Source organism: Sphaerodactylus townsendi, linkage group LG02 (genome assembly GCF_021028975.2).
Source record: "Sphaerodactylus townsendi isolate TG3544 linkage group LG02, MPM_Stown_v2.3, whole genome shotgun sequence".
NCBI lineage: Eukaryota > Metazoa > Chordata > Lepidosauria > Squamata > Sphaerodactylidae > Sphaerodactylus > Sphaerodactylus townsendi.
Genome location: NC_059426.1, coordinates 124,651,628 through 124,667,942, shown reverse-complemented (window position 1 = coordinate 124,667,942; position 16,315 = coordinate 124,651,628). Strand labels below are relative to the sequence as shown.

The following is a 16,315-nucleotide window of genomic DNA, read 5'->3' as shown; positions in this document are numbered from 1 at the left end:
AGGAGCATTCTGAGGTTCAACCCCTTAAAGAGGAAAATGGTAAAGAGTCTGGAGGTAAGATTAAAATCTTGAATCCCCAGGTTCTAAAACTGGGGTGTTTTTGTGTACATACATGCCCCTGAAATTCCAATAAGGGAAGGAAATCATGTGGAAAACTAAGCTTACATTCTTACTAGCTGAGACACAGCATTGTTGCTAAAAGAAGCCATCACTGCCTCCTCTAAGGCAGTCATAGAGTAAGATGCATGAAGACTGGGAATCAGAATTCCAGGAAAGGAATTATGTGTATTTAATTCTCCCTGTTAGATCCACATTTCTTACTGGGGGCAGGGGAGTGGGGTGCAGCAAGGGTACAGTCGCCCCATATGTTGCTGATGTGAAAAAAACGGCAGTTTGAAGGTAGTCAGTAAACCCCAAAAATTCCGTTTCGGTTTGCAACGCAAATTCTGGGAATTAAAAAAAAATCTTAAGTCATTTGTGGATTAGAGTCCCAGAGCCTCACATACAACAGTAGTCTTGCCTTCATGCTGCTATGCTCAGGATTTTTTACATTTGGATTCCTGAAAAAACATAGTTGGTATTGGGGGGTGGGATAGAAGAAGATCAGGTAATTGAAGATCTGGTTCAAAATGGGACTTGTTTTTTTTTCTGGATGAAATGCTATTAATGGGCTCTCCACAAGCACATCTTTCCTGATTGCTCAACTGTAATAACTGGAATCATTCTCTTATTGTGTGTAGTGAAAATTGCCTCTGAGGGATCCAAATGCAGCTCGCTGTTACATTGGTGCCAACATTAAGTACAATTTGAAACAAATCTGAAATTTCTGGTTTTCATTTTTTATGATGCGTTTTGGTCATCTTAGCCTGGAGTTGCAGAACCCCCTGTGAACAAAAAAGTCATGCCGGAAGTGAGGAGGAAGGGTGAGAAAAAAATGGTCCCGCTTCAAGAGGAGGGATGGAGCAACTTTTTTTTCTTCCTTCTTATTGCAGGCCTCCCCACTGACTTGACCCATATCTTTTCACATGGGTTCCACAACCCCAGGAAATAGTTTTTTCTTGGAATTGAAAGGGACTATGCGGCGGGGTGGGAGTATATCAATACCCTTTCTTTGGCAATTCGTTTAATACAAGGTTTAGCTTCAGAACACAACTTTGTCCACTTGCTGAAGCACCATAAATGGTATTCTGGAATTAGTCTCTGTTTAGAGACTTTAAAAAATTGTCACAATCCACTTCTAACAAAAGGAGATTAAGTGGATATTGAAGAACAAGATTGTTTGTCCATCTGAAAACATAGGACTATTGTAGCTCATAGTCAATCAGGTGGCTGTGCGCCATGCTTTTAGTATACTTAGGTTCTGCTATTGGTGATTTAAGGTAGGCAGTATCCATAATGAACAGCCCTAAAGCTGCAGTATTGCATAAACCTGTTTCCATTCTTTCCAGATAAAAGTTGGTGGTTTTCCTGTAGTGCAGGAGATCCATCCACTTCCTATGTACATCACACCACACCAAATGGAACAACCAAACTAATTGAGATTGTTTCCAGTTGCAACTGGGACGAGGATCGCAATGAGATTTTGAATATCCTATCACAGCACATCAAGAACAAGATGCCGAAGTTCCTCAAAGTAGGAAACTTTGCTATTGATCTAGAATCTGAAACCAAAACCTGGGATGAGAAGAACATTCCCATCTATTCTTCCCGAGTGAAAATCTCTATGCCTTCTTGCCAAAGCCAGGATGAAAAGGTTCATGTGTCTGTTTTGGAGGCATCTAATACATTGTCACCATGCAAAAAAACAGAAGAAGAAACATTCTTAACCCCTGGCTCCTTGAGCAGATTACGAGAACAAAGGAAGAAGGGTTTGCCTTTTTACATGAAGCTTTTCCCTGCAGGAAAACTGGCTGCCTATCCACGCAAATCCAATTTGAATCCTTCGTGCCTGATTCAGGTAGATTTTTCTGTTGAATTAAACTTTTCCTTGTTTTTGAACTTGTCTCAGATAGTCTAGTCAAGGCACTGGTTTGCCACCATATCTCCTGTTTGTGAGAACTAAGCCTTATTAATAGGTTGAGAAACATTGGAGAATAATTTCGTATTAGTGTAATTAAATTCAGTGCAGCTCCTAGAGGCCATTTCTGCACAGCCAGCTGAGCGGGGGTGCATCGGCGTAGTTTAAGCCAATGCACACACCCCACCCCGCTGGCTGTGCAGCTGGCGGTGCAGCCTTCGTCCAGGCTGCACCGCCCCCAAATGGCTCCTACCTCCTGCTGCCTTCCGTTGTGTTGTGGAGGCCAGGGGACACGCCCCCATGGCCAGAGTGACGGCGCTGGGGTCGGAGGCCAGGAGGCATGTCCCCTGGCCTCCACAAAGTGAGGCTGCAGGAAGTAGGTGGTGTCTGGGTGGGCTGCGGGAAATACGCTGGGTTTCACCCGGTGCCGTTCGCTTGGCACCGAATGGGAGCCAGCATTCTTCAAAAACCTCACTCCCCAAGCGACGTTTAAAAACACTGTTTTGTGGGAGAGAGAGTGCCACTGCATCAATTTGGCAGCAGTGCCTGTGTGAAGGCTCACCCACAAAACGGTGTTTTACTGAGCTGAAATTGTTGATTTTGGCCCGTGCAGAAACGGCCAAAGAGTCTTGGCAAAAGGAAAAAAATATTTATGAGGAAACAGCCCAGATGTCTTTGCAGTAAATCCCTTTGCTTATGTTAATCATTTTGGTCTTATATGTATTTCCTATATGGGTGGAAGTCATTGCTACTTGCAATTTGCAGTACCCATAGACAATGCATTTAAATTTCTTTCATAGTCTGCCATGGTAATTCACTAGGAGGTTTTCAATATTTTGTTGTTTTAAAATTATTTTCTACTAATAGTGACCTAATTGTAAATTGTTTGGCCTGAAATAGTTTTACAGTGTTTAATAGCATTCTCTGGTCAAAATCCAGTTTAGATTACAGTAATGTGCTTTGTGTGGGGATGCCTTGGAAAACTGTCTAGGAACTTCAATTAAAATAGCTTGGCTATTGTAAAGGATTGTTAAGACTCTCCTATCAATCCTTGTTCCTTGTGCCCTTCCCACCAACAGTGGTGAGATGAGTGGTTATTGGAGACACAAGTCCCCCCCCCCCACACACACACACACACATTGACACCTTCCTTTTGGAAAGCCATTCCCTTGCTATACTGGGGTTTAGGCACCAGGCCAAAATGTTGCTATTTACTCAGGCTTTTAACTGAAGAGTTCCATCTTTTTAATCTGTTATTATGGTCCACTTTTAGCTTGAGGACTGATTTTTTCAGTTATAATTTTTTATTATTAACTTTAAAAGCTTATAGAACAAACAAAAAGAAAGCAAACACAAAAAGAACACATAACAAGGGGGAAAAGGGAAGGCTCCCAATTTAGTCTGCACCAAGTATAAACACACTTAAAAACTTACTACTTGCTCTCTGATTACAATTGTAAAAATTAATTCTTAATTGTCATTACTAATTCTCTGTTATAATTATTTTTCTTGTTTTTCTATTCCTCAAATCCACAAATGATCATTTTTTTCTGTTTTATACAAAAAGTCAGGCATTTCCAATTATTCAAGAATATAAATCATTTCATTTAATCAAAGGAGTAAGTTTAGCCATCTCCGCCAACACCAATAACTTCACAAGTTATTCTTCTTTTGTAAGTATAGATAAAGTGTTCATTTTTTATGAATATCATATTATTGCTTCTGGGTCATATTTAAGGACAACGTTCTTTTTCAAGTTGTCTGTAGATAAGTCCTAGTTTCATTTGTTTTTTAAAATCTTCCGAATAGTTGAATTTATTTGTCTCCAATATTTTTACCTTTGTTACAAGTCTGCCATAAATTATTCAAAGTCCCTTCATGATGATCAAATTTCCAACATGTATTCAAAGCATTTTTATACATCTTTGCCAATTTCTCTGGCAACAGGTACCAGTGATACATCATTTTATAGGAATTCTCTTTAAGACTGTACTTAATGTAAATTTAAGCCCCTTTAACCGCATATTTCCCTATTGTTCCATTTGTATATTATGCCCCAAGTTGATGGCCAATGTTGTCATATCTCATTCTTCTGCTGTGTCAAATCTCAACAAGAGCTTTTTACATTTTGCACAGTACCACTTCAAATTCAATCTTAGAATCTTCAAAATGCAATTTCAAATAGGTAGACCTAGAGTAGACCTCCTCTTTCTTTTGTATCTTGCAATATTTTATATTTAATCTGGGGGGTTTTCCCTTGCCAAATAAAGTCTGAAATATCCTTATGCTGTTGTTTAAATGAAATATAATTTGCCAACACTGGTGTTGTTTTTAACAAAAATAACATTCTTGGCAATTTATTCACCTTAATGACAGAAATTCTCCCCACCAATAAGTGGGATGTATTCTGCCTTGACAGATCTTTTTCTTTGCTTCATTCAATAATTTAACGGAATTTTTTTGAAAGCATTCATTTCATATTTTACAACATAATACCCAGATATTTCACCTTTTTTCAGCCTTAAAATCTGTCTTACCCATCAACTTTGTTTGATTCTGTGTATTCATATTCTTTGTTAAGGATTTTGTTTTCTGACATTGTTTTTAAACCAAATAATGCATCAAATTCTTTTGGTTTCAACATTACAGGTTCAGTTTCCTTCAGTGGATTTTCTAAGATCAATTCCAGATCAACAGCAAATGCTGTTAATTTATAAGACTCTTTTTAAATTTTTATATACTCAATCTTCTCATCAAGTCTTATGTTTCTTTTCAGTACTTTCAGAACTAATATAAACAAGAGGAAAGATAATGGACAACCTTGTCTTGTTCCTTTCTGTATTTCACATGGTTTACCTAAGTCTCCATTAACAATTATCATAGAATCATAGAGTTGGAAGAGACTACAAGGACCATCAAGTGCAACCCCCTGCCATGCAGGAACAGACAATCAAAGCACTCCTGATGGATGGCCATCCAGCCTCTGTTTAAAAACCTCCAAAGAAGGAGACTCCTGTCGAGCAGCCCTAACTGTCAGGAAGTTCCTCCTAATGTTTAGGTGGAATCTCTTTTCCTTCACCTTGAACCCATTACTCCTTGTCCTAGTCTCTGGAGCAGCAGAAAACAAGCTTGCTCCCACTTCAACATGACATCCCTTTAAATATTTAAACATGGCTATCATCTCCCCCCTTAACATATGCTTCTCGAGACTAAACATACCCAGCTCCCCAAGTTTCTCCTGGTAGGGCATGGATTCCAGACCTTTTACCATTTTGGTCGCCCTCCTCGGGACCCGTTCCAGCTTGTCAATATCCTTCTTGAATTGCGGTTCCAGAACTGAACACAGTATTTCGGGTGACATCTGACCAATGCAGAATAGAGATGCAGAATATTACGTCCCTAATATACAAATGAAATCAGAGGCTTATTTTTTGGGTTTCATGAACGGGCAGTTTTAAAGAAATGGAACTTTGTTTTTATACATAACGTCAGCAGCGAAAATATTATATGTGCAAAAGTGGAAAAACTCAATTATACCTACTGTGGAAGATTGGTGAGTGAAACTGTTGGAATTGGTGGAGAACAAAACTTACTTCTTTGATCAGAAAAAAGAATCTACCTAAATATATTGACAATTGGAAATCCTTGGTTGACTTTTGGTGTAAAACAGAAAAATGAATTAATGATTTGTGGCTTTGAATTCTATCCAAAATTCATATTTTCTAATACCTTAAACAAAAAAGACCAGTTCAAATTGTCAAACCTTTTTCTTCATCTGGAAAAATTAAAGCAGTTCTAACATTAGCCTCCAACTGATGTTTAGGTACAAAACCATGGTGATCTTCATGAACAACCTCTTTTCAATCTATCAACTGATAGTCATTACTCAGTAAAGATATTGGACCATAATTTCTTGTCAAAGTTAAAGCTTGCCATCCATTGGATAATAATGATATATTAGCTTTCCGTAACTGGCATCTTTCCACATTTCATGAGGAAAGACTGATTTATTAATCCACTTTAGGCTGATATATTTTTTGTATTCTGTTTTATTCTCCTATCTTGCTTTTAATGGCTTGTTTTGATTACTGTGATTCTTTTGATTTTATAATTTAATTGAGTTGGCTCCAATTGAGTTGGCTTTCCTGCTGTCCCTCCCCCCAGCAGTCCTTACTGATCCCAGGAAAATTTATTCCTGGTATTACAGATCCAATCCAAGTGGAATAAATGTAGCTTTGGTGGCTGCAGTGGAAAGAGTGTACCTTTCTGATCCCTTTCTGCTTCTTCCATCAGTTCAGCACCGTGAAGTAGGCAGAAAATTCAATTTTTGCCTCCTTCTAGCTCCCCACTTTAGCCTCCTGACCCATGCTGCTATAGAGCATGTAGGGTCCAGCTATCTCAGGAATAAACGTGCCCAGTGTTAGAAAGGATGGGAGATCTGTGAGCCTTATGTTCACAGATTACTTTGTTAGCCACCTTGAACAGGTCTCTGAAGAGATGATGTATAAATTTTCTTAATGTTTGTTTTGTGAGATTCCAAAAAATATATGTAAAGTAACAGCCTAATCATGAGTTGTTGGGCAACTCTAGTGCATTTGCCCCCTCTGCTGGCATGAGAGGCACCCCTGCTATTGGAGAGGTCAAAAATGCTGATGTCCAGGTGCCCCGCAGCTCTTTCCAGGTGACCAGTGTTCTTTTTCTGTTTTGCAGACTCTCTGCGCTGCCTGAAAGCCCTCTGGAGCTCTTCTACAGTAGCTAGTGAGCTATTTATTAGAGATCCCTGCTTTGAACTTTTTTTTCTAAGGCCCTTTCCGCACAGCGGAAAGGTCACCTCTCCACCGGCAGAAATTATGCCAGTGGAGGGGAGGGGGCAATTCGCACGGGAGCGTGCAAGTGGCCCCCGCAGAGGCCAGCACCTCCAGGGGTCAGAGGGCAGCGTGGGCAGGTCTCAGCAGCCCTCCAGACCAACGCTGGAGGACGAGGTGAGTGGGGGGAACAGGAAAGCGGCGCCTTCCAAAAACCTCCCTTGGGAAGGGAGGTGGAAAGCGGCGCTTTCACGCCACTCGGGGCCGCACAGGACGGCGCTGCTGCATTGCAGCAGCACTGCCTATGGGAACAGCTCCCCAGGGACCCGGTGTTTTTCTGTCCCTGGGCCACTGTTTTTGGCCCCGTGAAGAAAGGGCCTAATATTAGCCCTCTAGGATACATGCTATATTGCTTTTTAAATTGAGAGGTTTCAACTTACATATAGCTGGGAGGGGGAAAGGGTTCGCTGTTTGAAGAAAACAGTCAGAATTTCCATTGAAATAATGTAAGTTCTCCACATAGCTTAATCAGTTCTTTGAATCCTTGCCATTGTCTGAAAGGGTCGAGTTAGCATCTGTTGGCATTTTCTCCCTCTCTTTGCAGGTTAATGGTAAAAATTATCCTCAGGCCAAACTGCTTTTGGGACAGATGGGAGCATTGCATCCAGCCAATCGACTTGCTGCTTATATTACAGGAAGGTTGCAACCCACAATACTTGACCCCTCAACTGTCAGTGCTGTGGTCTCCAAGGTGACATCTAATCCTAATGGTGCTGGTTCTGAGTCACAATCAGTTGGAGTATCTACATCAAATACTGCCAAAACACAAATTTTCACCAGCAGTACAAGTTCTTCTGTAGCACGCCAATATGTTCGTGCCCCAGCACAGAGGCACATAGGTGGGTCATTATATTCTTTGTTTTTTAAAATAGGAAACAACACAGCATTCATGTGTTTTTTCTTTCCACCACACTGCTAGTCCTTAAGGTCTCCAGCATCTGCCTAATGGATGAATGTCTCATTGTTGGTTATCCTTACTCATTCTAAAAGTAGCATTTGTGGGAGCAGTCATATCCATGTGGAGGATGAGTGAGCTTGCTGTCCTGAGGGTACACCCCTCACCACCACCATTCCTTAAAATCTTTGATACCAGGGTAGTATTTCATCCCTGTCTAAGCTTCTTACCTAAGGTTGTGTCACCCTTTCATATGGCTCAAGAGGTGTTCCTTCCCACCTTTTTCCCTATTCCTATATCCAAGGTGAAGGAAATACTCCATACATTTGACATGAGAAGGGCATTGCTTTATTACATCCATAGAAAGAGTTCAAAGTTTCAAAAAAATAGTTTATTTGCTACTGGGAGCAGAAGGATAAAGAATGTTCTTCCCAGTCTATAGCCAGGTGAGTGGTTACGGCTGATAAGAGGTGTTACAGCATTTGCACTCACTGCCTATGTTCTTCTTAGCCCTGTTTGAGCCTTTAAATCCCTCCATGGCATTGAACCTACATATTTTGGAGATTGTCTTTTACTGTGCCAATCTCTGTGCCACCTGTGTTCTTCAGTTGAGACTCTATTTTGCATTATATCAAGGTGGGAAGCTTAACTATGGGTGTCAAAAGCATGGCCTTTCATTAGTGACTTGAGATTATGGAATGTTTTCCCTCAGAGATGACTTTAGAAAGGACTTTGTATCTTTTTTCATCTGACATTTGATTTAGGTATTTAGGAAATATGTCAGGCTGGTCTGTGGATAGTAGCCTTTGATGTTGTTTATATTTCTTTTCTGTTTGTCACTTTGAGCTTTCTGAACAAACAGGAAGTTGGTAGCATACACTAGACAAATCTGCTTTGCATTGTTCTTAGCCTTTTTCTTGCCCAAATAGGTCAACCCAGGCCTCCTGAATTAGTGAGAAGTTTGAGTACTCCTGAAAGCAAGCATGTCCTTGTGGTACTTTTCTATTGAACCTATCCATTCCACTGTGTTGGAACGTCTCTATACTGCTCAAGTGATGGCTAAGTGTGGAGCGTCTTTAATTCAGTGGAAGAGCTTAGACTGCCATAATCTTTCCTTGAGTTAAAGCTGAAATGCCCCTTTCTCCTCTCCTTCTGAGTTCCTATCTCCCTCCACAGCCTCTATCACAACTACCTTTCTTGCCTCTTTTAAAATGTAGAAAGAGCCGTGACCTTTTCTCTTCTCAGGTCCTCTCTCTCACAACAGTAGCAGTAGATAGGATAGCCCAGCCCCCTTTTATAATTTCCCCTCACTCAATGCTGTACAGAGTTATTGGAGCTGGGGATTCAAATACAGTTCCATTCACATGCTGCCACTATTTATTCACACATACACACACACACACACACAGCTACATACACCCGAAAACTTAACTTGTGGGGGTATTTTTTCCCTGAGACAACCAGTCCACAGGTTAAACAAATAAAGAGTGAACTTTTATATATAGTTTGATGGTAACACTGAAGAAAGTAAGGAAGATGTTATAATGTTTCTCTTCTATTGAACTTTTGAATTGTTTCCCTACTCCAACATTTGGAATGTTTTGTTATTAATTGACTTTTCTTTCCAATTAGCTTTAAGCAGCACTTTGCACAACTTCACTCAGCCAAACTCCCAACTCCCCCACTTCCTTAACATCTGTCTTCAGCTCATTTAACTGTTGTTTTCTAGCTCTCTCCCTAACATTCTGTCATCTCCAATTGGTGGAGAGGTAGAACCTAACCTATCTATCACCAGTGGCGTTCCTGCCTAGGGACAGGGGGTGCCCTATGTCCCCGGGCGCCCCCATTTGGTCACATGGGGGGCGCCAATATTTCAGGGTCGTTTGTGTGTTTTTAAATTTTTAAAGTGTTTTTTCACGTTCCGGCCTGCAGGGGGCGCATTTTTAAGGCTAGCCACACCAAAATTTCAGGGCATCATCCAGAGACTGTCCTGATGATACCGCCCAAATTTGGTGATGTTTGGTTCAGGGGGAGCAAAGTTATGGACCCCCAAAGGAGGTGCCCCATTCCCATTGTTTTCAATGGGAGCTAACCTGAGATGGGGGCTACCCATTTGAGGGACCATAACTTTGGTCCCCCTGAACATAACTCCACCAAACTTGGGTAGCATCATAAGAATAGTTAACAGATGATACACTGAAATTTTGGTGTCACTAGCTTTAAAAATACACCCCTTCCAGACACCCCAAGAAATTTCCCAAGATTCTTTGTTTTGCAGTGACTTTGCTCCATTGTAGCCAATGGGGAATTTCTGAGTGTGTAGGCAGGCTGCACATTTTTGAAGATAGAGGCACCAGACTTTCAAGGTGGCTTCAGGAGTGACCCTCCTCTGTGAGGACAGTAGCATCCAGGTTTGCAGAGACGCTTTGCTTCTGGGGGGGGTTCAATTTTATGGAAGGACCCCAAAAGGCTTTGAATTTTCCCCCCTTTCCCCTGCACACTTAGAGAAGCCTGTGGGTTGAGTTATCTCGAGGAACCTCTCTCCAACTCCCCCCCCCCCCCCCACCCAGAAGCAAAGCTCCACCAAGCTTGGATGCCTATTACTCTGGAGCCAATCTTGGAGCCACCTTGAAAGTCTGGAGTGCCCTCTATCTTCTCAAAATGTGGCCTTGGTCACTGCTTTACACACTCAGACATTCCCCAGAATCTGCCAGGCTCTTCCGTAGCAAGTTCTGTGGTGGGAAAATTACTTTTTCCCACCATAGACTTCATATGGGAGCTTTCTGTTATGCCCAGATGGAGCTCTGTGAAGGTAGAGGTTTCAACAGGAGGGTAGGGATCTTTGCTCTGGGTGGGGGCATTTTCCTGTGTAGGGCTGCTGGTGTGAGTCTCACTGGAAAGGAACCAGCCAAATTGCTAAAATGTGTGTGGAAGAGAGAAAATGCTGTGGGCACCGAAGCTTGAAGAAAGGTGAACCGATTACAGCATTCTCGCAGCTGGCCATCACCAGGCAAACTTTATGTGTAAAGTTGGTCAGCTGCCGTATTTCCCTTTCTAAGAGACTCACACCAGCAACCCGGTAGGGGAAATAAAGTGCCCCGCCCTACTGAGAAGAGACTTTCCCCACTACCACAGTGCCTGGCTGCCGTTGGAAACCCTCTACCACAGAGCTGGGCATAACATGTGGAAAGCCCCATTGGAAGTCTATGGTGGGAAAAATAATTTTTCCCACCACAGAACTTGCTGAAAAAGCCTGGCAGATTACCCGTGAATGTCTGAGTTATTGTGAAAGCAGTGACCACAGCCCATTTTTGAACGAATAGAGGCACCAGACTTTTCCAAGGTGGCTCCAAGAGGCCAGGAGTAATAGCATCCAAGCTTGAGGTGAGCTTTGCTTTTGGGGGTGGGTGGGGGTGCTAATGAGACAGTTCTGAAGAGAACTCACCCAGCAGGCTTCATGTGCAGAGTGCTGAGGGAAACAAAATAAGCCTTTTGGAGCCCCCCATAAGAGTCTGGCAAAACACCTCAGAAGCAAAGGTCTCTAAGCCATGGATGCTATGTTACCAGGAGGGCTTCCTGGAGCTCAATTCCTTGAAGTCTCAAGTGCCTCTATCTTCAAAAAATGTGTGCAGCCTGCCTCAGAAATTCCTCATTAGCTACAATGGAGCAAAAGATCACTGCAAAAACGAAAGGAATCTTGGGGCAAATTTCTTGCAGAAGGTTGCTCTGGAAGGGTGCAATATTTTTTTTTTTTCAAAAGCTAAAGTGACACCAAAATTTCAGGGTATAAATGCATCTGTTTAACTAGTTGGCTTATGATTGCCACCCAAAGTTTGGTGAGAAGTTATGTTCAGGAGGGACTTCAAAGTTATGGTCCCTCCTAATGGGTGAAGCCCCATCTCCAGGTTAGCTCCCATTGAGAAACAATGGAGGATGGGGGGGCATTCCATTTTGGGCATCCATAACTTTGCTCCCCCTGAACCAAACATCGCCAAATCCTCAGGTGGTATCATCAGGATGAAGCTCTGGATGATGCCCTGAAATCATGGTGCCACTAGCTTTTAAAAATGGCGCCTCCCGGTGAGTATTTCAGGCTGAAAGTGTAACACCAAAAATACCCCCCCAAAACCGTCAAATACCTTGCATTTCAGCATTTTGTTCATATTTGGGCAGGACATGAATTGGACAATTTTTGTCGAGATGTGCCCTTTAAAATTTGCCCGGATTCAGCCCCGTGAATCTGCTATTTGTTTCATCTGAGTCTCCAACCCTCAAAAGTGATGCGGTTTTCAGGGTTGGGGAGAATCCCGCACCCGAACAGCATCAGCCTTTTCCACTTTTAGTTTTAACCGGGGACCCCAGCTTCTCCCCTTCCCAAGCGTAGATTTAAAAGAAGAATCTGGAGAAACCTCCCTAGTTTAAACTTGCCATTTGAGAAGTGATGCTGTTCGTGGAAGTGTATGAATTCCACTAGGAGGTCTTTGTGAGAGTATGATGCTGACATTTACAGTTTTGGTAAAATGCTTTTGCTGGGGGTGATTTGGCAGTAGATTTCACATTGCTTAATGCACCCACTTGCAAATCTGGCTTGGGAAGTTTGTTTCTCAGGCTAACAACCTACCTCATAGGGTTGTTGTGATTAGGAAATTAGGAAAAGAGTTGGTGGGGAGAGAGTCATGTATGTTTTGATGGGAGTGGGAGGTGTTTTGTGAGCTGGTACAAAAAATCATTGTTTGGTCATGGTGGGGGAGGGTGGCTGCCCATACGCCGGGCAGGGGGGGCACCAAACTCAGGTTTTGTCCCCGGGTGCCAGTTTGCCTAGGTACGCCCCTGTCTATCACACAAACGTCTCAATCATATAAGAGCAGTGTGGGATGGAGTGGGGTGCCGGTGTGATGGCAGAAGATGGCAGTGATGGTTGTGCTGTGATGGGTGTGCTCTTTTTTCTGCTATTGTTAAAGTGGTGAGGGAGGAGAGTGAAACATCTTATCTCTCTCACCTGGGCCTCTTCTTTGCACCTTTTTACCTCCTTGCTTGGAGTCATTTTGAAGTCAAGAAAAAATGTGCTTTTTTCTGAAGTCCAGAACATCCCAATCCCTGTTATGATTTTGGCAGTGAAGTGAGTTAAGCAAATGCAGAGCCTTCCATCTCTGAATTCAATAAGGCGAGAAGCATTGGGCTCAAGGAGAGTCCGCTTTGAGGTGAACTTCATCTGCATTGCAAGGGGTTGGACTTGACGGCCCTTGGGGTCTCTTCCAACTATATGATTCTATGAGACCAACTGAACAAAATCACATGATTGATTTGTGTGCCAATGCAGTTTTTACACAAAAACCACATCTGAAGCTAAACTGAAAAGGATCAAATCCAGGGGAAGAAATTACTGTTCCAAATAGCTTGTAGCTACTCTGTTGCTGCATGTTCAGTCACATTGCCCAAGGCAGACATTTAGCATAGGCCTGAAATAAGCCATGTTGTACACACTCAGTGGTGACTTTTTTTAAACATAGGATTTATCAACTTTGTCATTTACTTTTAATTTACTGTTTCTAACCAGCTTCCAGAGGAGCTAAGAGGCTGATACCTTGTTAAGTTTTAGAAGTCTCGTGAGAACCTTACTTTTTCAGTTAGCGTTTTAGGAATTCTTGAATAATGTGACTGGGCTGATTCCATTTAAGGTTTGTGACAGTATTTAGTGTCTTTGATATGTGGTGATTACTTTAACACCATCTCTTTAGATGGTAATATTTTGAGAACTGCTTTGAGTTTTTGAAAGGTGGGGACATATCTTTTAAATCTATTATCTCATCTACCTCCTAGTAGGTCACTTTGTGCATCTGTATGCAGCAACAAAATATAGACGATAAAATAAAATGGCAAAAAGATTAAAATGGAGCTATGTAACAAGGCCAGTTCTAAATGATTCAAAGAAAGAGCCTAATAACACTCAGAACCAGACATTAATGAATCGCTATTGAAGTTTAAAAAACATAAAATAATATTTTAGTAGGAAAATGCCCTTTTTGAACTACTTTCTCCAATAAAATTAAAAAATAATACACCAATGAGTTCTTTTGTATCCTCCAAAGATTAGTATTAACTGTGCTATCTCAGAAATGCAATCTTATTTTATGCTGGGAGATGCAGAGGGAAAGAAACTTACATTCTGACTTTGTAAGTTTTTATTTTCAGCTGCTCGGCCATCAGTGGATAGTTTGCCCTCTCAACTGGTAATTAATGCAGTTGGAGCTCTGCAACAGAAGATCCCTGGATTTAAAACACTCCAACCTCTGACAGGACCACAGAAATGTAACCTTAAATCTGTTCCACTATCTCCGAGGACAAGTGTTGTTACTACAGATTCTACTAGTGTTACAGTGACATCACATACTGTAACTGCTCCTAGTCATTCAGAATATAAGGAAGCTCCCTGCTCTTCTGGCACTGCTTTAACAAATACTGGTGGAAAATCTGAAAATAGCTCCCATTCCACTGCCTCACCTACAACTACTATGGCTACTGTTACAATAACAAAATCTACTGCAATAGCTGCACCAGTTGCAACCATTGCTTTTGCTAAGTCTGTAGCAGCTACATCGACTGTTCCAGTTTCTGCAGTACCTCTGTCCTCTGTCTTAACAACTACATCACCTGCCACAGTGACTACACCAGTTTCATCAATTGACTGTGTTCATACCATACCATCAGAAATTCAGACAAGTCCCTCATCAAACCAAAAACCAGGTATGATTCTTACTGATGACCAATTGTTGTTACAAGCTGGTTTACTAGATAGCTAGACACTGTTAGTTTCACCAGCCTGCTGTTACTGGAGTACTGGGATAGCTAATGTGCATGGAAGAGATATCAGGAGGCTTTTGTAAATAACTTGAGAGGTTAATGGGCACTAGCAGGCCTTGGTTTTGTCCAATCACCTGACTTCCTGGCCAGAAATTTTTACCAACTGTTTTGAAGGGCAGTTCTCCTCTTTGACCCTGTGTTCTACCATAGCAGTGAGAGAGTTGGTTCATGGCTCCCAAAGAGTTCAAGAGTGGCAGCACTTGATAACGTAATCCTTTCAGCCAGTTTTCTGATGCCTGAAAATAAGGCTGCAGAAATTGCTTCTTTCAGAATAGAGTACTTTGAAAAAAGTTGCCTGTCTGATAACTCTGTGTGACACTTAAATTTCCTTGTTATTCTGCCTTCATGCCATTAATTATTTCTATTTCCATTTATTACATGCCCTTTACAACAGTCTCACAGCAGGTTACAATTAAATGTGCAACATAAAATCATGACAGTGAAAACACAGTAAAGCGCAGTTAGAACTGTGGCTATACTCTCTGTCAATGGAAGATGATATTGTTGCTGTAGGAAGATGATATCGTTACTTCTTCTGAGGCAGGGCATATGCACATTTCCAGATCCAAATGGACACAGATTGCCAGTTCATATCCTTCCTTGCTTTGTGGTAGGGCGAGCTTCCAGCAGTGAGTTCTCTCTCCACCAGGCTGTACTTTTGGTTTCCCCTAGTCTGCTGAAATATTAAAAAATCCTCTGCGGCTTTTTTCCTAGTCTCTGGTGCAGGTGCAAGCACAGAGAAAAATTTCTTCACTTATAACAGCAACCTTCTCCCTTCAGTCTCTGGCAGCTGGCATTGTGTCTGAGTCCAGCTCCTAAGGCTGCAGCCGTAGCTACACTATCTCCTGAAACTGGCGCACTTCCCCCCATTCTGAGTTCACAGTGGGGCAGAAATGTCAATAGAGGGCTCTTAGGTTCAGGTTGCTTGGAAGCTTTCAGCAGAGATTAATGCCTGGAAGTACAGGGAGGCTGTTCTGGTGATACTATGTGGTCTTCCTCTGGGAAGCCTTCTTCCACTGCAACTGCCCTTAAGAATGGTTCAAGATAGTCAAGTGTGAAGGTTGTCAGCTCCCACTCCTACTCCTCAGCATCTCTAAAGCGAGTAATGTGTGAGATCTCAGAAGAGGGGCAGAACCTTTGACAGACTTGCCAAGGAAACTCTCCCAGCCAATCTCCTGGAATGGGCCTCCCTGTACCCTGGATTATTTATGGAATGATTACGTCTCTGGAGGAGGAACTCCACCAAAAATGGACAGATGGAAACCAGAAAATCTCTTCCTCTTTCCCCTTCTCTAGACATAGGTGGGGATCACAGAGATCCCACCAATTCCCAGTGTAATTCTTCTGTGTGTTCAAGATCCACATGTCCCGGCCACAGAACCTTGGCTTGGGGTGGAGACTCCAGGATCATCTTAAGACACCAATTCCACTGCTCTCAACCCTCAGCTGTAGCAGCTATTTCAGCAGCAGCCTGTTGCAGTTGCTCCACTACACTGACTATTCTGAACATATTGAGTTTACTGTACACTGGATCCTACTCAGACTCCATGACTTCTAGAAAGGAGGAGAAAGAGAGGTCTAGAAAAGCTTTTCTGGTGGAGTCTCTCCTCTGGAGCCTTAACCATTTCCTAAGTAATCCATGGACTTTTTCACCCGACTTTTTCAAAAGGAGAATTT

The 16,315-nt window shown here is 42.1% G+C and overlaps 1 protein-coding gene across 5 annotated transcripts in view; it reads left to right on the top strand.

Annotated features, from left to right (window-relative positions):
* The window catches only part of MGA (MAX dimerization protein MGA), a 97,978-nt gene that overhangs the window by 39,219 nt on the left and 42,444 nt on the right, over positions 1 to 16,315 (top strand). For 2 of the 5 annotated variants that reach the window (XM_048484347.1, XM_048484344.1), the window contains exons 12-15: positions 3 to 54; positions 1,449 to 1,957; positions 7,427 to 7,721; positions 13,970 to 14,521. In XM_048484347.1, the coding sequence (XP_048340304.1) occupies positions 3 to 54; positions 1,449 to 1,957; positions 7,427 to 7,721; positions 13,970 to 14,521 (1,408 nt within the window). Of the gene's footprint in view, positions 1 to 2; positions 55 to 1,448; positions 1,958 to 7,426; positions 7,722 to 13,969; positions 14,522 to 16,315 lie in introns of those variants that run through there. The other 3 variants (XM_048484348.1, XM_048484349.1, XM_048484350.1) reach the window with 3 other exon arrangements.